This window comes from Bemisia tabaci, chromosome 3, assembly GCF_918797505.1.
Source record: "Bemisia tabaci chromosome 3, PGI_BMITA_v3".
NCBI lineage: Eukaryota > Metazoa > Arthropoda > Insecta > Hemiptera > Aleyrodidae > Bemisia > Bemisia tabaci.
In genome coordinates, this window is record NC_092795.1 from 46,455,867 (window position 1) to 46,471,467 (window position 15,601).

Here is a 15,601-nt window from a genome sequence, read left to right on the forward strand (position 1 = left end):
AAACAAAGGTTACCAGGGAAACCGTAAACGTCTAACAACTGTTGGAACAGATTGGAGAAGATTGCTTCGGCGATGCACTTCAAAAATTGAAAACGAAAATTTGAAATTGAAAGGTTTGGAAATTGCAGTGATTTTGCCGAAAATGCTGAAGTAAGTAAATTTGGGCATTTTTTTTCCTTCTTCAAACTCTGTGGAGAAGCACTTCTCCTCCAGTACATCTATTTTTTTACTTATCTCTCGCAAGGTACATTTACAGAAGGTGTGTTCCAGTATTAACAGTTCAGATTCGTTGTTTTTTTATTATAACGCTTATTTCGGAAAGCAATTATTACATTGTTCAATTCTACTGACTTTCAACACTCGATTATACTCCCGGCAAATTCTGCAGCAGCGTTTCAAATGTTGCAACAGCCATCCGATGTCTAAGGGTTTATTCCTAGATTTAGGGATTTTCCGGAATTTCCAGGGATTTAGGGATTTTTCAGGAAATCTAGGGATTTTTTTTTGATGAGGTAAAGTTACCAAAAATCAACTTTTTAACCTCAATTCTAGCTTCGACAATCGAAAACATTTTTTCATCTATATTTTGTAGGCCTTTTTGGCAACACTATTTTCCCCGCAAATAAGCCGGAAATTAAAACGATTGCGTCCTTCGATGTACTTGACATTCAACTGCATTCAACCTGTTAATAATAAGAAATCAACTAATATTCTTTCATTTTATTGGTCTGGATTAGCACTGCTTTCAGAGAGCGCCAAAATTCAAACGAGCCAATCAGATTTAAATATTGCAAATCGCTACATCGAATGACATCATGATTCTTCATAAAAAAAATGGCGCTTTTTGCAAAATCTAGGGATTTTTTAAGTATATTTGAGCAAATCTGGGGATTTAGGGATTTTTAGCGAAATCTAGGCATTTTTTTTCTTCCCCGCTAGGGATTTAATATCGGAAGACTGGCTTCCAGTATCGTAGCGTTGATCGTCGCTGATGTCGAAATGGAACCTAATGCCGGACTTATTGTAACACCTCCATTCCTCAATTCCGGTGAGGAATACGTCTCTACCCTTAACTCAATATAAATATACAAATTGATAAGTGAGTGCTTTAGTCTCCTGAAAACAGAATTGCGAAACTTAAAATTGGAGAAAAATGATGAGTAAATGAAAAAATGGAACCAATTGATGGGATATGTCGCATGCCATTCTGACACAAAATATGGCGTCTATCGAATCACCTTAACTAAATAAAATAACCAAATTTTCAACTCTCAAACTATCAACTATCAACTATCAAAATTCAAACTATCAAAATTTCCAACAATGACAAAAATGATTGTAATATACCTATAATGTAATGAAATATACACGCTCTAATCATTTAATTTGTATTACCTTTATGTTATGTACCTACATGTTATACTATTTTTATAATAAATTTTGCCAACATGCTTTTCAATTCAGTCTACAACATTTCATTCCGACGTGGCAATAATGATTTATAATGCCCCTAAACATTAAAATGAATTACAATAGTAATGCCGCATTATAATGTCGTATTATACATCGCAACGATTCATGTCCTACTGATTATTGATTATTGTAAGATGAATTCTGTTTTCTCTGATTGTATGTTTCATACGTGCGAAGCAAGTACGGGTCACTAGAAACGTGGTTCGTACGGGTGGCTGATGAAATTGATCTTCGAATACCTTTTGATGAGCTAGGGAAATGGAACCATCTGCATCTCATGGACAATAAATAGTTGCCGTAATTAAGGTCATCCCGTGATTAAGGTGCCGTGATTTAAGTCATAAATTCTTCATCTAATTCTTGATTCATCTCCAAAATGTCTGCTAAAGCTTTCATGCGCTTCTCCTTGTATGCATGAATGAGCAAATTGGGTATCGAACAAGCGGACACTTTTTGAAAATTTAGATGATTCTGGACAATATCGTACAGAAGTCCACGAGCTGCAGATAGAACCATTACCTCTAGCTCATCAAAAGTTATTCGAAGATCATTCAACAACCTCTTTGACAAGTTGCAAAAACTTTTCGTTAACAATAGTGTCACACGGTACTAGGAATATTTACTATTTAACGAACCTTATATTTCCCTGACTCAGTCCTAAATTATAGAAGTATGCGTTACTTTTCCAGCAATCCAAAAAAACAATTATACAAAAAACCAATACCTACACTTTCAGATATAAAAATGCAAATTTTTTGCAGCCTCGCTAAACGACTTATCAACCAGAGATTTTTTAGGAAGCGGACCTCCAAAGAGCTTTCAAAATTAAAAGTATACAACAAGTGATAATGCCATGTATTCGCCATATCAAAGCCCAATACACATTTATACACCGGCTACGTAAATCTGCTAAGTTACAAAACATGAATCGACAGTTGTCGGATTGTACATCAATGACAAAATGTGTCTAGGCCCTCATTCTTGACTACAACTACTGCCCCCAGAGCCGCTCTCCGACGCCAATGCGTTGGAGCTTCCTGCTTGTTTAAACTATATCATGAAATAACAAATTGTGCTCAAAAATGCGATAAGTGTTCGTCCAAACATTTGTGTTATACCGATTATGTCTGGATTAAAATTTCAGACATTTTTTTCGGTAATAATCATGACACTATCTACTTATTGTTAGTGTCGAGTTAAACCATAAAATGTTCACTTTTGAAAATCTACGATATTTCTTGATGAATAAAATCTGAAATCTTTAAAAAACAACATTTAAAAATATGGTCATAGAAACTTTTCAACTATGGTTGCAACGAATCCGCCCATAAGCATTCATTTAATCTCCCATGTGGCAACGCTGGAGGTAATTGACCGGTAACTCCGAAAATTTATGTTGAGGGGTCAATTAAACGATCTGCGCACGCGCGCATGATTCACAGAACCGGCACGTCAATCACAGGATACCCATGCCAATAAAATTCCCGCCTGCAATTAACACCAGATCATTGAGTCTAGGCGAAGTAGTTATGCAAAACGGGGCCTTATCCTTCTACGACTAAACTTTCAGTTCAGGACGGAGCGTCAGGCGTTTTTCCAGGGATTTTTTTTCAAAACACCAGAATTAAATGGAAATGAAAGAAATTTAAGATGAAATTTTGATAAACTTCGTTCATCTATGAAAAGTTTGGTTGTGGTTGTCAATCTTCTAGCTATACATGTAAAATGCTCTGCTTAGTAATGAAGGTCTCTAATTTACTGTCAAACCTCTAATTTATTATATGTTTACCGACATACACCGTCGATATCTCAGAAGTATTTCAAGGGGATGTTTTGATTGGTCTCTTTTGAAAAGAAAGTAAAACGAATGGGAATTGGAAAATTCTGCGTTACAGATGCGCAGTTTTTATTTCGCGCCATCAAAATACTTCTGAGAGATTTCTCAGGACATGGCCAGGTTTTCATCACACAGTCATCATACTTTCAAGGGGGACATAAGACTGACTGCTCAGCCTGTGCTGTGGTGCCTCAATGCCTGATGATCTTCACTAAAATAGGATCTTAAGGTCCATGTTGTCACAATAACTGTATAATTGTTAAAACGCATGAAAAACAATTGACAATATTCCTCAGGTGGAGATTTTCGAACTTAATTCAATTGTCATCGGATGAAGATCTTGACTGGCACATCTTGCAATGTCCTGCTTCCAACATGAAATTCTTAGAAAGTTGAAAATCCGAGTGTAAATCCGATGTATATGATTATGGAGCGAGAGTGCGAATTAGAACGGACAACGAAAACCACGCCAAAATTGGCCCTGCCCCACTGATTGAGACTGTTATGTCGAAGACTCGCTAGACAGGACCGACAGTAATTTGCTGTAAAGGCCAGTAGTGTCTGTCAGACTGATTTAAGCACCTGATTTGAGAGAAAAGTTGAGCCAAGAGGACCGAACATTCAGTGGCGAGGCATGAATGATTGATTATCGATAATTCTCCATTTGAAGCTATGGTGAAGAATCGACCATTAGGGTGTTTGTTGCGAACTTCCTGTTTATCGATCCTTTTCCATAGGTTTGAATGGCAAATCATTCGATATATCGCAAAGCACGCCACGCCACTGCGAACAATCACGATCGAGACGATTGGGAACTTTCTCCAAACACGGCCGATTTGGTCGCTAATGAGGTGAGCATTAAATTGAGGATAGAGGCTCCTTTTGCTGAAATGAATCATTTTGAAGGAACATTTTTAAATAGATATTTAAAGTTTATATCTGCAACTAGATGAATGTGGATTTATGTACAATCATCATGATACGAGGTTGTGAGATTTGAGTGGTTTGGTGATTTTTCGAAAGTTATACAAGTTACAGCTACTAGTTCTGTAACTAAAACATCTTCGGTCTAAATTCTTACAAAATGCGCCGTGATATATAGGCAAAAAGTCAATCTGGCCCCTAAAAATTGAGCTTGATGGGCCACATGGCTCCTAAATCTTTAAGGCGAGTTTCGAACACTGGCCCGTAAGGACGACTTCCACGGCCGGCATTTTTTTCAGTGAGATTGACTTGAAGAGGTTCTGACAGAAAATATTCAAAAAGCTCTCAATACAGGGCCGAGGGAGGGTTCCTGCACAGGATCCAGCGAAACGGGCGCGGGCACAGCTCGGCGATAGATTGGATCAGTCTTGGGTCCCGATCTCGCGACCCCCTCCTCTCCATCCTCATCGCAGACCGAAAGTTCGGAAGCCGCGACCGGAGCTCTTCCGAGTTCGAGCCCCGGTCCCCGGTGTTGCCAATCTCACTCTCCATGGCAGGGCTGCCGATCCGATTACTCATTTTTGAGACCACGATTAACCACCGGGTTGTTTTTTCCTCATCGATTACCCACCGGTTCCAATTTTACTCACACTTTACCCACCGACTCCAGCTTTACCCACTTTTACCCACCAGCCTCAACTTTACCCACGTTTACCCACCAACAACGCCCAACTTTACCCACGTTTACCCACCAGCTTCAGCTTTACCCACCGTTTATCCAATGTTCATCCACCGTTTACCCACTGTTCACCCACCGTTTACTGCCAAATTTGAATTTTCTTACGGTTATTTCGTTGGATTTTAGTGAATAAGAAAATACCCACAGATTACCCACCGTTGCCTGGATTACCCACGAATTACCCATTTCCCACCAATTACCCAACAGAGTTCAAAATACTCACGAAGTGGGTAATTGCCCACGAATCGGCAGCCCTGCTCCATGGATACAGATGCAGAGATTTATCCGATAGATTTGGCAAAGGCGCCCGCTCCTCGTGATCGATATTCCGGCCGTCCGATCGCCGTCGATAGGGCATCCTTGTGACCCGGAGCCTCCCGGAAATGCCCGGTCCCGATCGGGACGTGGGCTGGAGCGCCACTCGCCAGCTCCGGCGCCAAAAAACCGACTCGTTTCGTAACCACGACAATGCATGTTCGGACCCTGCTAGACAATGCTCCGCTAACAACCCGTGAACAATAAAGAGATGCACGTTGCGGCCAACACTTTTCCTTGATCAATCGATGGATAAACACCAAACAGCATCTCTGGCTTCATTTTCGAGGGTGACCAGGACAGGCAGACCGCAGGTCTGAGATTAAAGATATTGATTGTATCTCTCACCCATGCTGCCGTGCTACGGAAGAACACCGTATGAATCCTCGCGCGTTGCCAAATTGCTGTTGGTAAAATACAAAATTTCAAGAAAACTCGTGAAAACTTTCCATCCGGTTTTCCAGAGAATTTTCCTCGCAATGAATCTAAAGTTTCAGAGAATTTCAAGTAGAAATATTCATTATTGGTTTCAAAAATTCATATTTTAAGAGGGGAAATTTGGCAACTCTCGGGTGTTCATACGGCGTTTTTCCTTAGCACAGTATCATGCCACTCTCGCGTTTAGAGAAGTTTGACTATTCTGATAGCCGAGGATATAGGATTTTGAACATGTGTCAGATGAGGACCCGATAAAAATCGGAGGAAGATGGGGAAAAAAATTAGTAGAAAACAAGCAGTGAACTCCAACACAATGTGTTGATAAGGCGCGTCATTAACTCGCACATATCAACCCCTTTAGTTTTCGTTTACAGAGATTTCAAAAAAGGCAAGCAGCACAACAAGAGAATTAACGATCCAACAGTGCAAGGTCAACGAGGCACCTTGACGAGACCGTGTATTGTAAATCTAGAAAGCTATTCGAACAAATTTAAGTTTTTTGATCTGCCTCAAGCAAAATCTTATCAGATTCTTGAAGAAAAGTGCTACGGAAAAATTTAAGCGAAGAAAGGAAAAATTCTGTCGAACTCCTAGAAGATAAAGTCGATTTAAAGGTATTTTTGGGCTAAAATACCCAAATCACCGGTATTATAAATCCCGTTATATTATTGAAAAGAGATTTATACTCGATATAAATGCAATTGTATTAAATATGTCTTGATTTTTTTATTTTAAACGTCTTTTCATGCAAAGAAGCTTAACCATGTCCATGCTTTATTCATTCATGAATTGAAAGTAAGCAATCCACATCCCGAAAATCTACCGATTTGCCGTGAAAAATTGCAGAAACTTGATATATCAGGTCGATGTACCCACTCTTTGAATTTACCAATCGATTTAGTGAGTGCACGTATGTGAAAGTCAAAATGCTATAGTCATTTTGGGTGCATTCATTTTTCATGAAACAATTGTAAGTAATTTCAATCCCGAAAAAACCATACATTTTCCGTATAAAATCGAAAAAATCAAAATATGTCGACTCCCTGACGTGAAAATTAAATTCTACGTGTGAAAATACTTATGTATCGATATGCTGAACAGAATGCCCGCCTCTCCTCGTAATTTACAAACCGTTCCTATACTCATCTCAAAATTTTTCTCAGAGCTTTGTGTTATTATCAGCTTCCATTTAAACCCCGGTTTGATGGCCGAATCGGCTGCCCAAAAAGCAAGCCATTTTTGAAGGGCTCTATGAGAAATTCGTGATATTATCAGCTCTCAGGAAATCACCCCATGGGTAAAATTGCTGGTATAAATTTTCGAGAGCTTAAAATAATCGTATTCAAGAAACTAAGGCATTAAACTATGGAGTCAATTTCGTTTTAATAATGTAACGGGATTTACTTGTCTTCAGGTCAAAACTCATACAAGGAAGCCCCTTGCAAGAGGCTAATTTTTTGTAATTTCACTCAATTTTTTCTCCTTTTTATAAATGAATTGCTTGTCACATTCTGAGGTCAATCATATTAAATTGTAATTTATACATTTCTTTTTTTTCCCCTTCATTTTATTTTTTGTTTGGAGAAGTTTTGTTGATTTCTTCGGATTTCGAATACTGTAACTTCTCTTCTATTTGGCCGATTTTTATGAATGAGACCTCTTTTAATTCGTGTTTCAACAGAGAGTAAGGAAAAAATTGCTAAAAACTCGCGAAATAATTTTTTCGAAAATTGGGCGAATCCTAGCGTGACGGTGAAATGGTTAATGAAGCGTAAGTAATTGGGCGAGGAGCTGAGGATCCCGGCCTAGCTTGGCGACCGTCATTAGCTATTGTTCGTCGAGACGCCGCGCCGACGCAGTGATCAGGAGCGTGGGGAAGAGAGGGGTAAGTGGATTCCTGTATGAGCCACGTTTAGCTAATGGTCTAATGAGTCTCGAGGCTCATCACAGATTGCACTTACACAGATTGCACTGTATTTCTTAGTTTTAATAAGAAATAAAATATAATTCTGTAAAATTAGTAAATAAATACCAAGACAATTATTCAGGATGTCAAAGACTGACTGAAAACTTTTTATTAACCTCATATGATAAAAATATTATTATCAGCTGACACTGACATTGTTGTCAGATGAACAGCACTATCAGAGCACGGGTACCAACTTTTGAAAAGTATAACAGAGGTTTGGAGATCTGTCAAAGCAACGTTCTGAACAAAGCGGAGGAGTTAAATTATCATTCCGAGAGTGCCGACCTGCTCAGCCATCCTCGAATCAATTCGCTTGATTCTGCTTATATATGCATATTTTAAATCAGCGCGTCGTACTCTTAGGCTTTTTTTAAGAAAACCAAGTAACGTAGACTCTTGGTATTCACTGCACATAAACTAGAGAGCCCCAGAATGAGAAACAACTTTAAATCATAATTATTGACGGATAAATAAACTTTTTACACGCTTTGGAAAATCTCAGAAGTTCGCGGTAGTCACTTTTCGGTAAGGAACTAAGGGACTCGGTTATTGTATCGAGCAAGGTTCGAAACGATCGCAAAGGCGGTATACTACGTATACGCGCCAAAAAGAAAGGGGGTGTGGAGGGAAACAGAAAAGAGGAAAAAAGAGGACATGAAGAGGAATAGGAGAAAAAAAGGAAAGAAGAACTTGGACAAGGGAACAATTAGAATTTATCGACGGTGAAACCACGTATCTCGGTTTGTGACGGTGCAGATTTCCTGTCATACTTTATTTTTTGAATAGAAAAGTATTCAACGTCAATTCTTGATAACTTCCTTGATTTTTCTTCTCTCAGCAAAGAAAAGTCTGTGAAAACTTCTAGGAATAATATTAATTTGATCTCCCCAAAAATAATGACATTGTAGCGAAGATTTTTAAATTCTGCAATCGAGATTCGTGGTCTGATAGTTTCACCGTCGTTATGTTTTTTTCTTATTTATCTTCCTCTTATTTATCTTCCTCTTATTCGCCTTCTACATCCTCTTCTCTTCTCACCAATTCTAAGTCTTCTTCCCTTCCCTTTCCTTCTACCCTTTCATCTTCTGTCTTCTATACTTCTCTCCTGTCTCTTCATTCCTATCCCTCTCTTTTTCTCCTTCCTCTTCTTCTCTTCTTTCTCTTCTCTTTTTCTACTCCTCTTTCTTCAAAGAAAACTTTTGATTTTCCCACTGAAAGCTGGATATAGGTTGGAATAATTCGGCAATAACTTGTAGGGAATATAATTTTGTCAATGCCGTCATAATTGCGTATGGAGTACTTTCCATGCTTAATGACAAAGGAACTTTGAGCTCAGGTCCACACAATTCCCTCCGTAAGGCATAATTGCTGTAGAAACCTGAGGACTACAGACACTGACAATGGTCTCTTTCCGCTCCTAAAGCAGTTAAAAATGAAAGCAATTTTAATAGAAGGAAAACAGACCTATGTCAATGGAATTAGCTGTACTTTTTTTTGCAGTAATGAGCTTTTTGTCAGCTGAGCATAATTGTGGGGAAACCGTATCAAAAATTGGAATATGCCGCACTGCGAAACCATCATTAGTGCATGGGGTAAAAGCAACGTGGTTATTTGATACTATTCCCAGAGACAACAATCTTACTTGCGGATTGAAAAACTAAGTAAGGCAGTAATTTTCTGCCAGAAATATGTTGCCAAATTTCAACAAAAAGAGAGTTTTTATACACTAGGAATTAAAAAAGAGACCTCTGGTACGTGGACTTTTAAATGTAGCCGTTTCATCAATTTTACTTATTTTATCTTTCCGCCTTTAAATTTTCAAAACTAAAAGAAAATGCAAAACACAGTCTCAGAATAGAATAAATCTCGCCTAATCAAAAGTATGTTCACTCCCTATTCCAAGATTTTTCTGCACTGCTTCAAGACCTTAAAAATAATGTTATATTTAAACCTTTCTGAAGTCTAATAAATTATTCATGGTAACTGTATATGATGGCTAACGACGCAGACAACTTTTGCAGTATTGAAGGATGAAATTCCACCATTAGACCGTGCTCATGAAAATCCAAAATTTTTAACCATAAATTTACCCTCTTAGTCTATAAGAACCACCCATTACAACCAATAGGATTGCTCCCTATGTCTTCTTTGTCTATCAATTTCAACAATCAGCCCTCTGACCCTTCTTTCTCTCTCCCTCTCATAGTGCATCTGTTACGGAGCTGTTGACTTTCTCCGTTCTCAAAACGTGTCACATAATTTACGGTCAAATCATCGAAGATGCAATAAAAACGTCGAGATTCTATTCCGAGCTGTCGTTTACCGGTCTACCGATAACTTTACCCCAGGTTTTTACGATCGAAAATAATTAGTGAGTTAATTAGCGAATGCGCTTCGGTGAATGTAGAGCAGCGACAAACGCGGAACTCCCTAAAAATGACAACGGCGGACTCATTTTGTGCGCATCGTCGGCGCCGCGTCACCCGGGAAGCCCATCAAGCGACGCACAGTGGGTCGAATCAATTAGAGAGGTCGGACATGAAATTTTTTACTCAAACTGCGAATTTTTATGTTTATTTCGTCATATTTTAAAGTTTAAGGGGTGCTTCTTGAAGCAAATTTCACGAAAAAACCAATGAAACCACTTTTAGAACTCCAAAAATTTGTCTAAATGGAGTTACAAGCGTTTAAAGTTTCCAAATTTTGTCCAACTTCTCCAATTGACTCGATCCACCGTGCACTGGAAAAAAAGCACATTGGATCTAGAGTCCACACTCTTGAAAACATTGACCAAAAAAAAATACTCTTGATTCAATCAGATTCAAGCTTAAATCAAACGAAAATCCGCTCAAATTAAGAGGCTTGGTTCTTGATTTAAGCTATTAGAGCTGATTGAATCAATAGTATTTTTTCTAGTCGATGTTTTTAAGAGTCTGGACTCTAGATCCAATGTGTTTTTTTTCCAGTGTGCGAGGGGGGCCCGCTCTTGAATCCGCGTTCTTGTCATTAAAAAAGCGGATAAAAAGAGGGAAGAGGCGACGGCGACGTCAGGACGGCTAATGACCTGTTACTCATAGCTCGTTGCACAACCCGACCGACGAGCTAGACGGGTCTAGATCGCCGTCGGATGACGTGAGATCCCGCTTCCCGATACTGGACCACCTTGCCAGATATCGACAACGAAACTTTACGGTCGCGATATGGAAAAACGCCGTAAGAGCATTCCAATGTTGCCAAATTTCCTCTGAAAAAATATTTATTTTTAAAGGAAGTTTTGAATACTTGGACCGCGTTGAGCAGAAAGAAACCAAGACACGTCAGCTATTGTCAAATTTAATTGGACAATTTAATGTTTTTCAGGAGATAACGTTTGTGCGGATTCCGTTGAAAATTTTAAGGAATTTTCTTTGCACTATGCTCAGATTTGCACAAAAATCCACGCAACCGTTTTCATGTAAAAAATAAGACAGTATGTTGGAGTTTCTTGCCAACGTGCGTTAAAAAAGCTGAAAATCTCAACACAGAGGGAAAAAGCTCATATGAGCACAATTTTCCCTCCAAGAGATATGCTGTTTGGTGCAACGCTAGTTACGTCAATTCGGGAGGGCATCTGCACACGCGTTTCGGCCATGTTGGGCCAATCCTCAGTGCAGTGCAGCCGCCTGAATTTCTTGGTAAAAAATTAAATTGCCAGTAGCTGATGTGATTTGGTTCCTTTCTGCTTAGCGCGGTCCACTTTTCCTTGAAGTTTTCTGACACTTTAGATCTGAGGCAAGAGATTCTCCACTGGCCTCTCGGCGACAGGTGGAAACTTTTACCCTCGGGGATCCAACACTTCCTCATGGACAGTTGCATGAGAGCAACAGTAATCTTACCTGCTCGGTAGATGTTGAGATTCTTGTGAAGAAATGAGCAGAATAAGTTTACCAAACTTCGGTATGTTTGCCAAACGGAATACCCAGCACATTGCTCAACGTCCACTTAGTAAGTAAGTTAACGGTTGAATGAATGTCTCAGTCCCGAAAATAAAAGCTTCCATCATTGCCAGGATACCAATGAAGGATCTCTTATCTTCGTCTTAGATCAAAATACGAGCATAGTTCTCTGCAAAATTGGAAAAAAAAATATTTATAAAGTCCCGAAAATGTGTGATTTGTCAAAGGAAATTCGGCAATGTCCAAAGGCTAATACGGCGGTCTTCCTTAGCATGGCAGTGCAGAAACGCATATCGACGGTGAAACTACCAAACCACGTATCTCGTTTGCGGTGTTTAAAAATCTACGCTCACATTTTATTTTTTTGAAGAAGACCAAATCAATATCATTCCTTGAAATTTTCACGGAATTTTCTCCGCACAAAGAGGAAAAATCACAGAAATTTTCAAGACTGGATGTTAAGTAGTTTTTCATTTAAAAAATAAAGTATGACAGGAAGTCTGCGACGTCGCAAACCGAGATACGTGGTTTGGTAGTTTCACCGTCGATATATCAGTTTGCGGTGTCACAAACTTCCTGTCATACTTTATGTTCTGAATTGAAAAATATTTAATATTATTCCTTGAAAATTTGAGAGATTTCTCATCCGTGCGTGAAGAGTATTGTATGAAAATCTCGAGCAACTGCGCAAGTTTGATCCCTTTCATAAAATAAAATGAAAGCGTACATTTTGACTTTAAGGTATCGTAAGCGAGATAAGCGTTTTTGCAGTTTCACCGTCGCTATGCAGCTCTGACACCGCTTAATCTCGAAAATTACACGGACGATTATTAATATGTTCCGTATCGTGCTTGCATCTTTCGTGTCAGTTTTATGTGACGTCACACATCAATCAACCGTGCTGTGAGATAATATTGCGTGTTCGAACTCGGAGCTTTGAGTATTGAGTTTTGGACCGAAGCAAGAAAGTGATCGAAAAACATGATTGCCGTGATTAATTTGTTAAAGGGAGCTTTGATCTCCGACTGTTGCAATTTTGTCGGTGTAGGTGCTTCTTTAACTTACAAAATTATTAGGTGTATTGTTGCGGTCAATACGATTTTGACACGCAGTGAGATTTTTAGTAAGTTTCATTCAGAGGGAAATCATTTACATCCCTCTCAACCCCATGTAAGCAGATACAACTATTTCAGCTTGGATGTCGGTGGGAAGTATCAAGTCAAAGTGAAGGCGATTTATCACCTTTTGGAAAATCTCTTACTTCCCAATTCCTAATACGTATACTTGAAATCTATTCATTGTATTTGACGCTTATTAGGCTTTGAGCCAGGGCATTTGGGTATACCCTTGTGTCCTATAACACATCCAGGAAGGGAGGGGGGGGGGGTTCTCAGTCGTTACAATGGGAAGGGGTGAATCGCAGCGTTACGTAGCCTTGTCAACTCTCTTAAAAATGTGGATACAAATTAAAATATTATTGAATTAAATCATCGTTTATATCTTTCTCAAAACCTCAGTTTTTCCAGATTATTCCGCAGAGCAAAATGCCCCGGATTTCATCTAACCCTATTTGAACTTTTTCCTTGTGTTCCGAAAAAATGATTAAGAAAGAGTGTTTGCCAACATTAGTATTTCATCATAGGGATTTGAGGCTGCATTACGTCGTGTTACATACAGGGAGGGAGTGTTTTATCATGAAACGATGCGCTTTTCTAATACTTTACTGAGTTTGAAGTTGAAACTCTAAGCTTATTTCGACCTGCTGGGTGTGTTTCAGTTGGCGATAATCGAAATCAGCAGTGCCAAAATGGCACTGAAGGAAGAGGGCTAGCCAACATTAGTTATTCATTATATGGATTTGAGGCTAAATTACGTCGTGTTACGTGAGGGGAGGGAGAGTTTTATCATAAAACGATGCAGAGTTTTAATACTCTAATGAGTTTGAAGTTTAAACTCTAAGCTTATTTCGACCTGCTGGGTGTGTTTCAGTTGGCGATAATCGAAATCAGCAGTGCCAAAATGGCACTGAAGGAAGAGGGCTAGCCAACATTAGTTATTCATTATATGGATTTGAGGCTAAATTACGTCGTGTTACGTGAGGGGAGGGAGAGTTTTATCATAAAACGATGCAGAGTTTTAATACTCTAATGAGTTTGAAGTTTAAACTCTAAGCTTATTTCGACCTGCTGGGTGTGTTTCAGTTGGCGATAATCGAAATCAGCAGTGCCAAAATGGCACTGAAGGAAGAGGGCTAGCCAACATTAGTTATTCATTATATGGATTTGAGGCTAAATTACGTCGTGTTACGTGAGGGGAGGGAGAGTTTTATCATAAAACGATGCAGAGTTTTAATACTCTAATGAGTTTGAAGTTGAAACTCTAAGCTTATTTCGACCTGCTGGGTGTGTTTCAGTTGGCGATAATCGAAATCAGCAGTGCCAAAATCGAAGGAGGATGGGACACGGACCCGAAGACGCAGTACCATATCCAGACGGACGAGGGCCCAGAGCGGTACTTCCGGTACCAGACGATGAGCGGGCAGTACCGCAAGGAGAAGCGGCTCCCGGACGGTACCGTCGTCGGCTCCTACGGCTGGGTCGACCCGGACGGCTACCTACGCCTTCGGGACTACATCGCAGACGACAAAGGCTACCGCATCGTCAAAACCAAAAAGGTTTGTCTAATTTGTACGGCAATTAAGTATTATTAAATATATTCTTCTATAACCAGACACGGGAGAAAAATTTCTTCGGAGACTTTAACGCTAGAGAAGAAAAATAGAATGGATTTGTTTTTTCCAAGCTCACTACCCTCACAGTTTAAGATCTCGTGTTTATGGTTCCTAGGGGTTATTTTGAGTTACTTTTTTGGTCAGATTGACCAGAAAACTAAAATTTTGGTAAAATCGATCGAGTAAATCGTAGGTTACTCTGAGATATCGCGGGATGAAAAAAGTTGTCCTGCTGAAGAACTTTTGTACCTCTGAATGTGACTCAAGACATTGTAACTTGCCAGTAGCTGGCGCATTGGACTACTTATCATCAATACGATTTAGGTTCGATCTTGGCGGTTTGCGCCTGATTTTTAACGAGATTGCAAAATACCTACCCGAAGATTTGGTCAATGTAACCCAAATCTAACCAAATAATATTAACCACTGGTTTAGATAAATTAATGTTCTACTTCCTGTACGGACACGATAATCGAATACTTTTCCTCATTCTGTACAATCAACATACACGCACATGTACATACATTCATTTCATGCAATCTATGGTAAAGTCTTACCGATTTCAAATGTATCCGGTACTTATGTTTCATTTTTCTTTATCGGGTTGTATCGTGATATTCACATTTCATTTTTCACCCGATGCGAATTTTTCGGTTGTCAAAAGGAAATGTGACTATCATATTCTGGCAATATTTAGAGCTATCAAATGATTGACCCTTGGAATACTCATCGGCTTCACCCATTTTTCTAACACGCCTGCATATTCACAGACCATATCATTCATACTTTTCATTTTCATTTTGTCCAAAGGTTTTTGTTGGTAAGGAAGCACCGATAGGTAACGCGGTGGCTTCAGCGAAATATGTGCCAAGCCAAGGTGGTGTGGGGGTAGAAAACGCGCAGCTGAAACCCCAGCCTCCCGTCTACAAATCATCTTACGACAGCTCTGCCTTGCTCCGCTTCCCAACGACCCTGGAACCCAGCTCCACCCCCATCTCACTAGCCGACTACCTCAAATCCAAAGAGTCACCCAATGCCATCCCTGTCTCAGATTACCTCCACGAACGAAAACAGCAAGTCCAGGACTACCTCAGGTATACTTGCAAAGAGTCTTATTCATAAGAATTATTTAAGGTGATTCGACGGTTGCTATTTTTTGTGTCAGAGCGACGTGCGATATATCGCATCAATTCGTTCCATAATTTCAGCTACTTTTTCAAATTTTAAAATCGCACTTCTC

At 39.4% G+C, this 15,601-nt stretch overlaps 1 protein-coding gene across 2 annotated transcripts in view; it reads left to right on the plus strand.

Annotated features, from left to right (window-relative positions):
• Positions 1-15,601, plus strand: part of LOC109030698 (uncharacterized) — a 71,233-nt gene that overhangs the window by 51,908 nt on the left and 3,724 nt on the right. For both annotated transcript variants that reach the window (XM_019041790.2, XM_072298463.1), the window contains 2 exons: positions 14,044-14,304; positions 15,172-15,455. In XM_019041790.2, the coding sequence (XP_018897335.2) occupies positions 14,044-14,304; positions 15,172-15,455 (545 nt within the window). The remainder of the gene's footprint in view (positions 1-14,043; positions 14,305-15,171; positions 15,456-15,601) is intronic.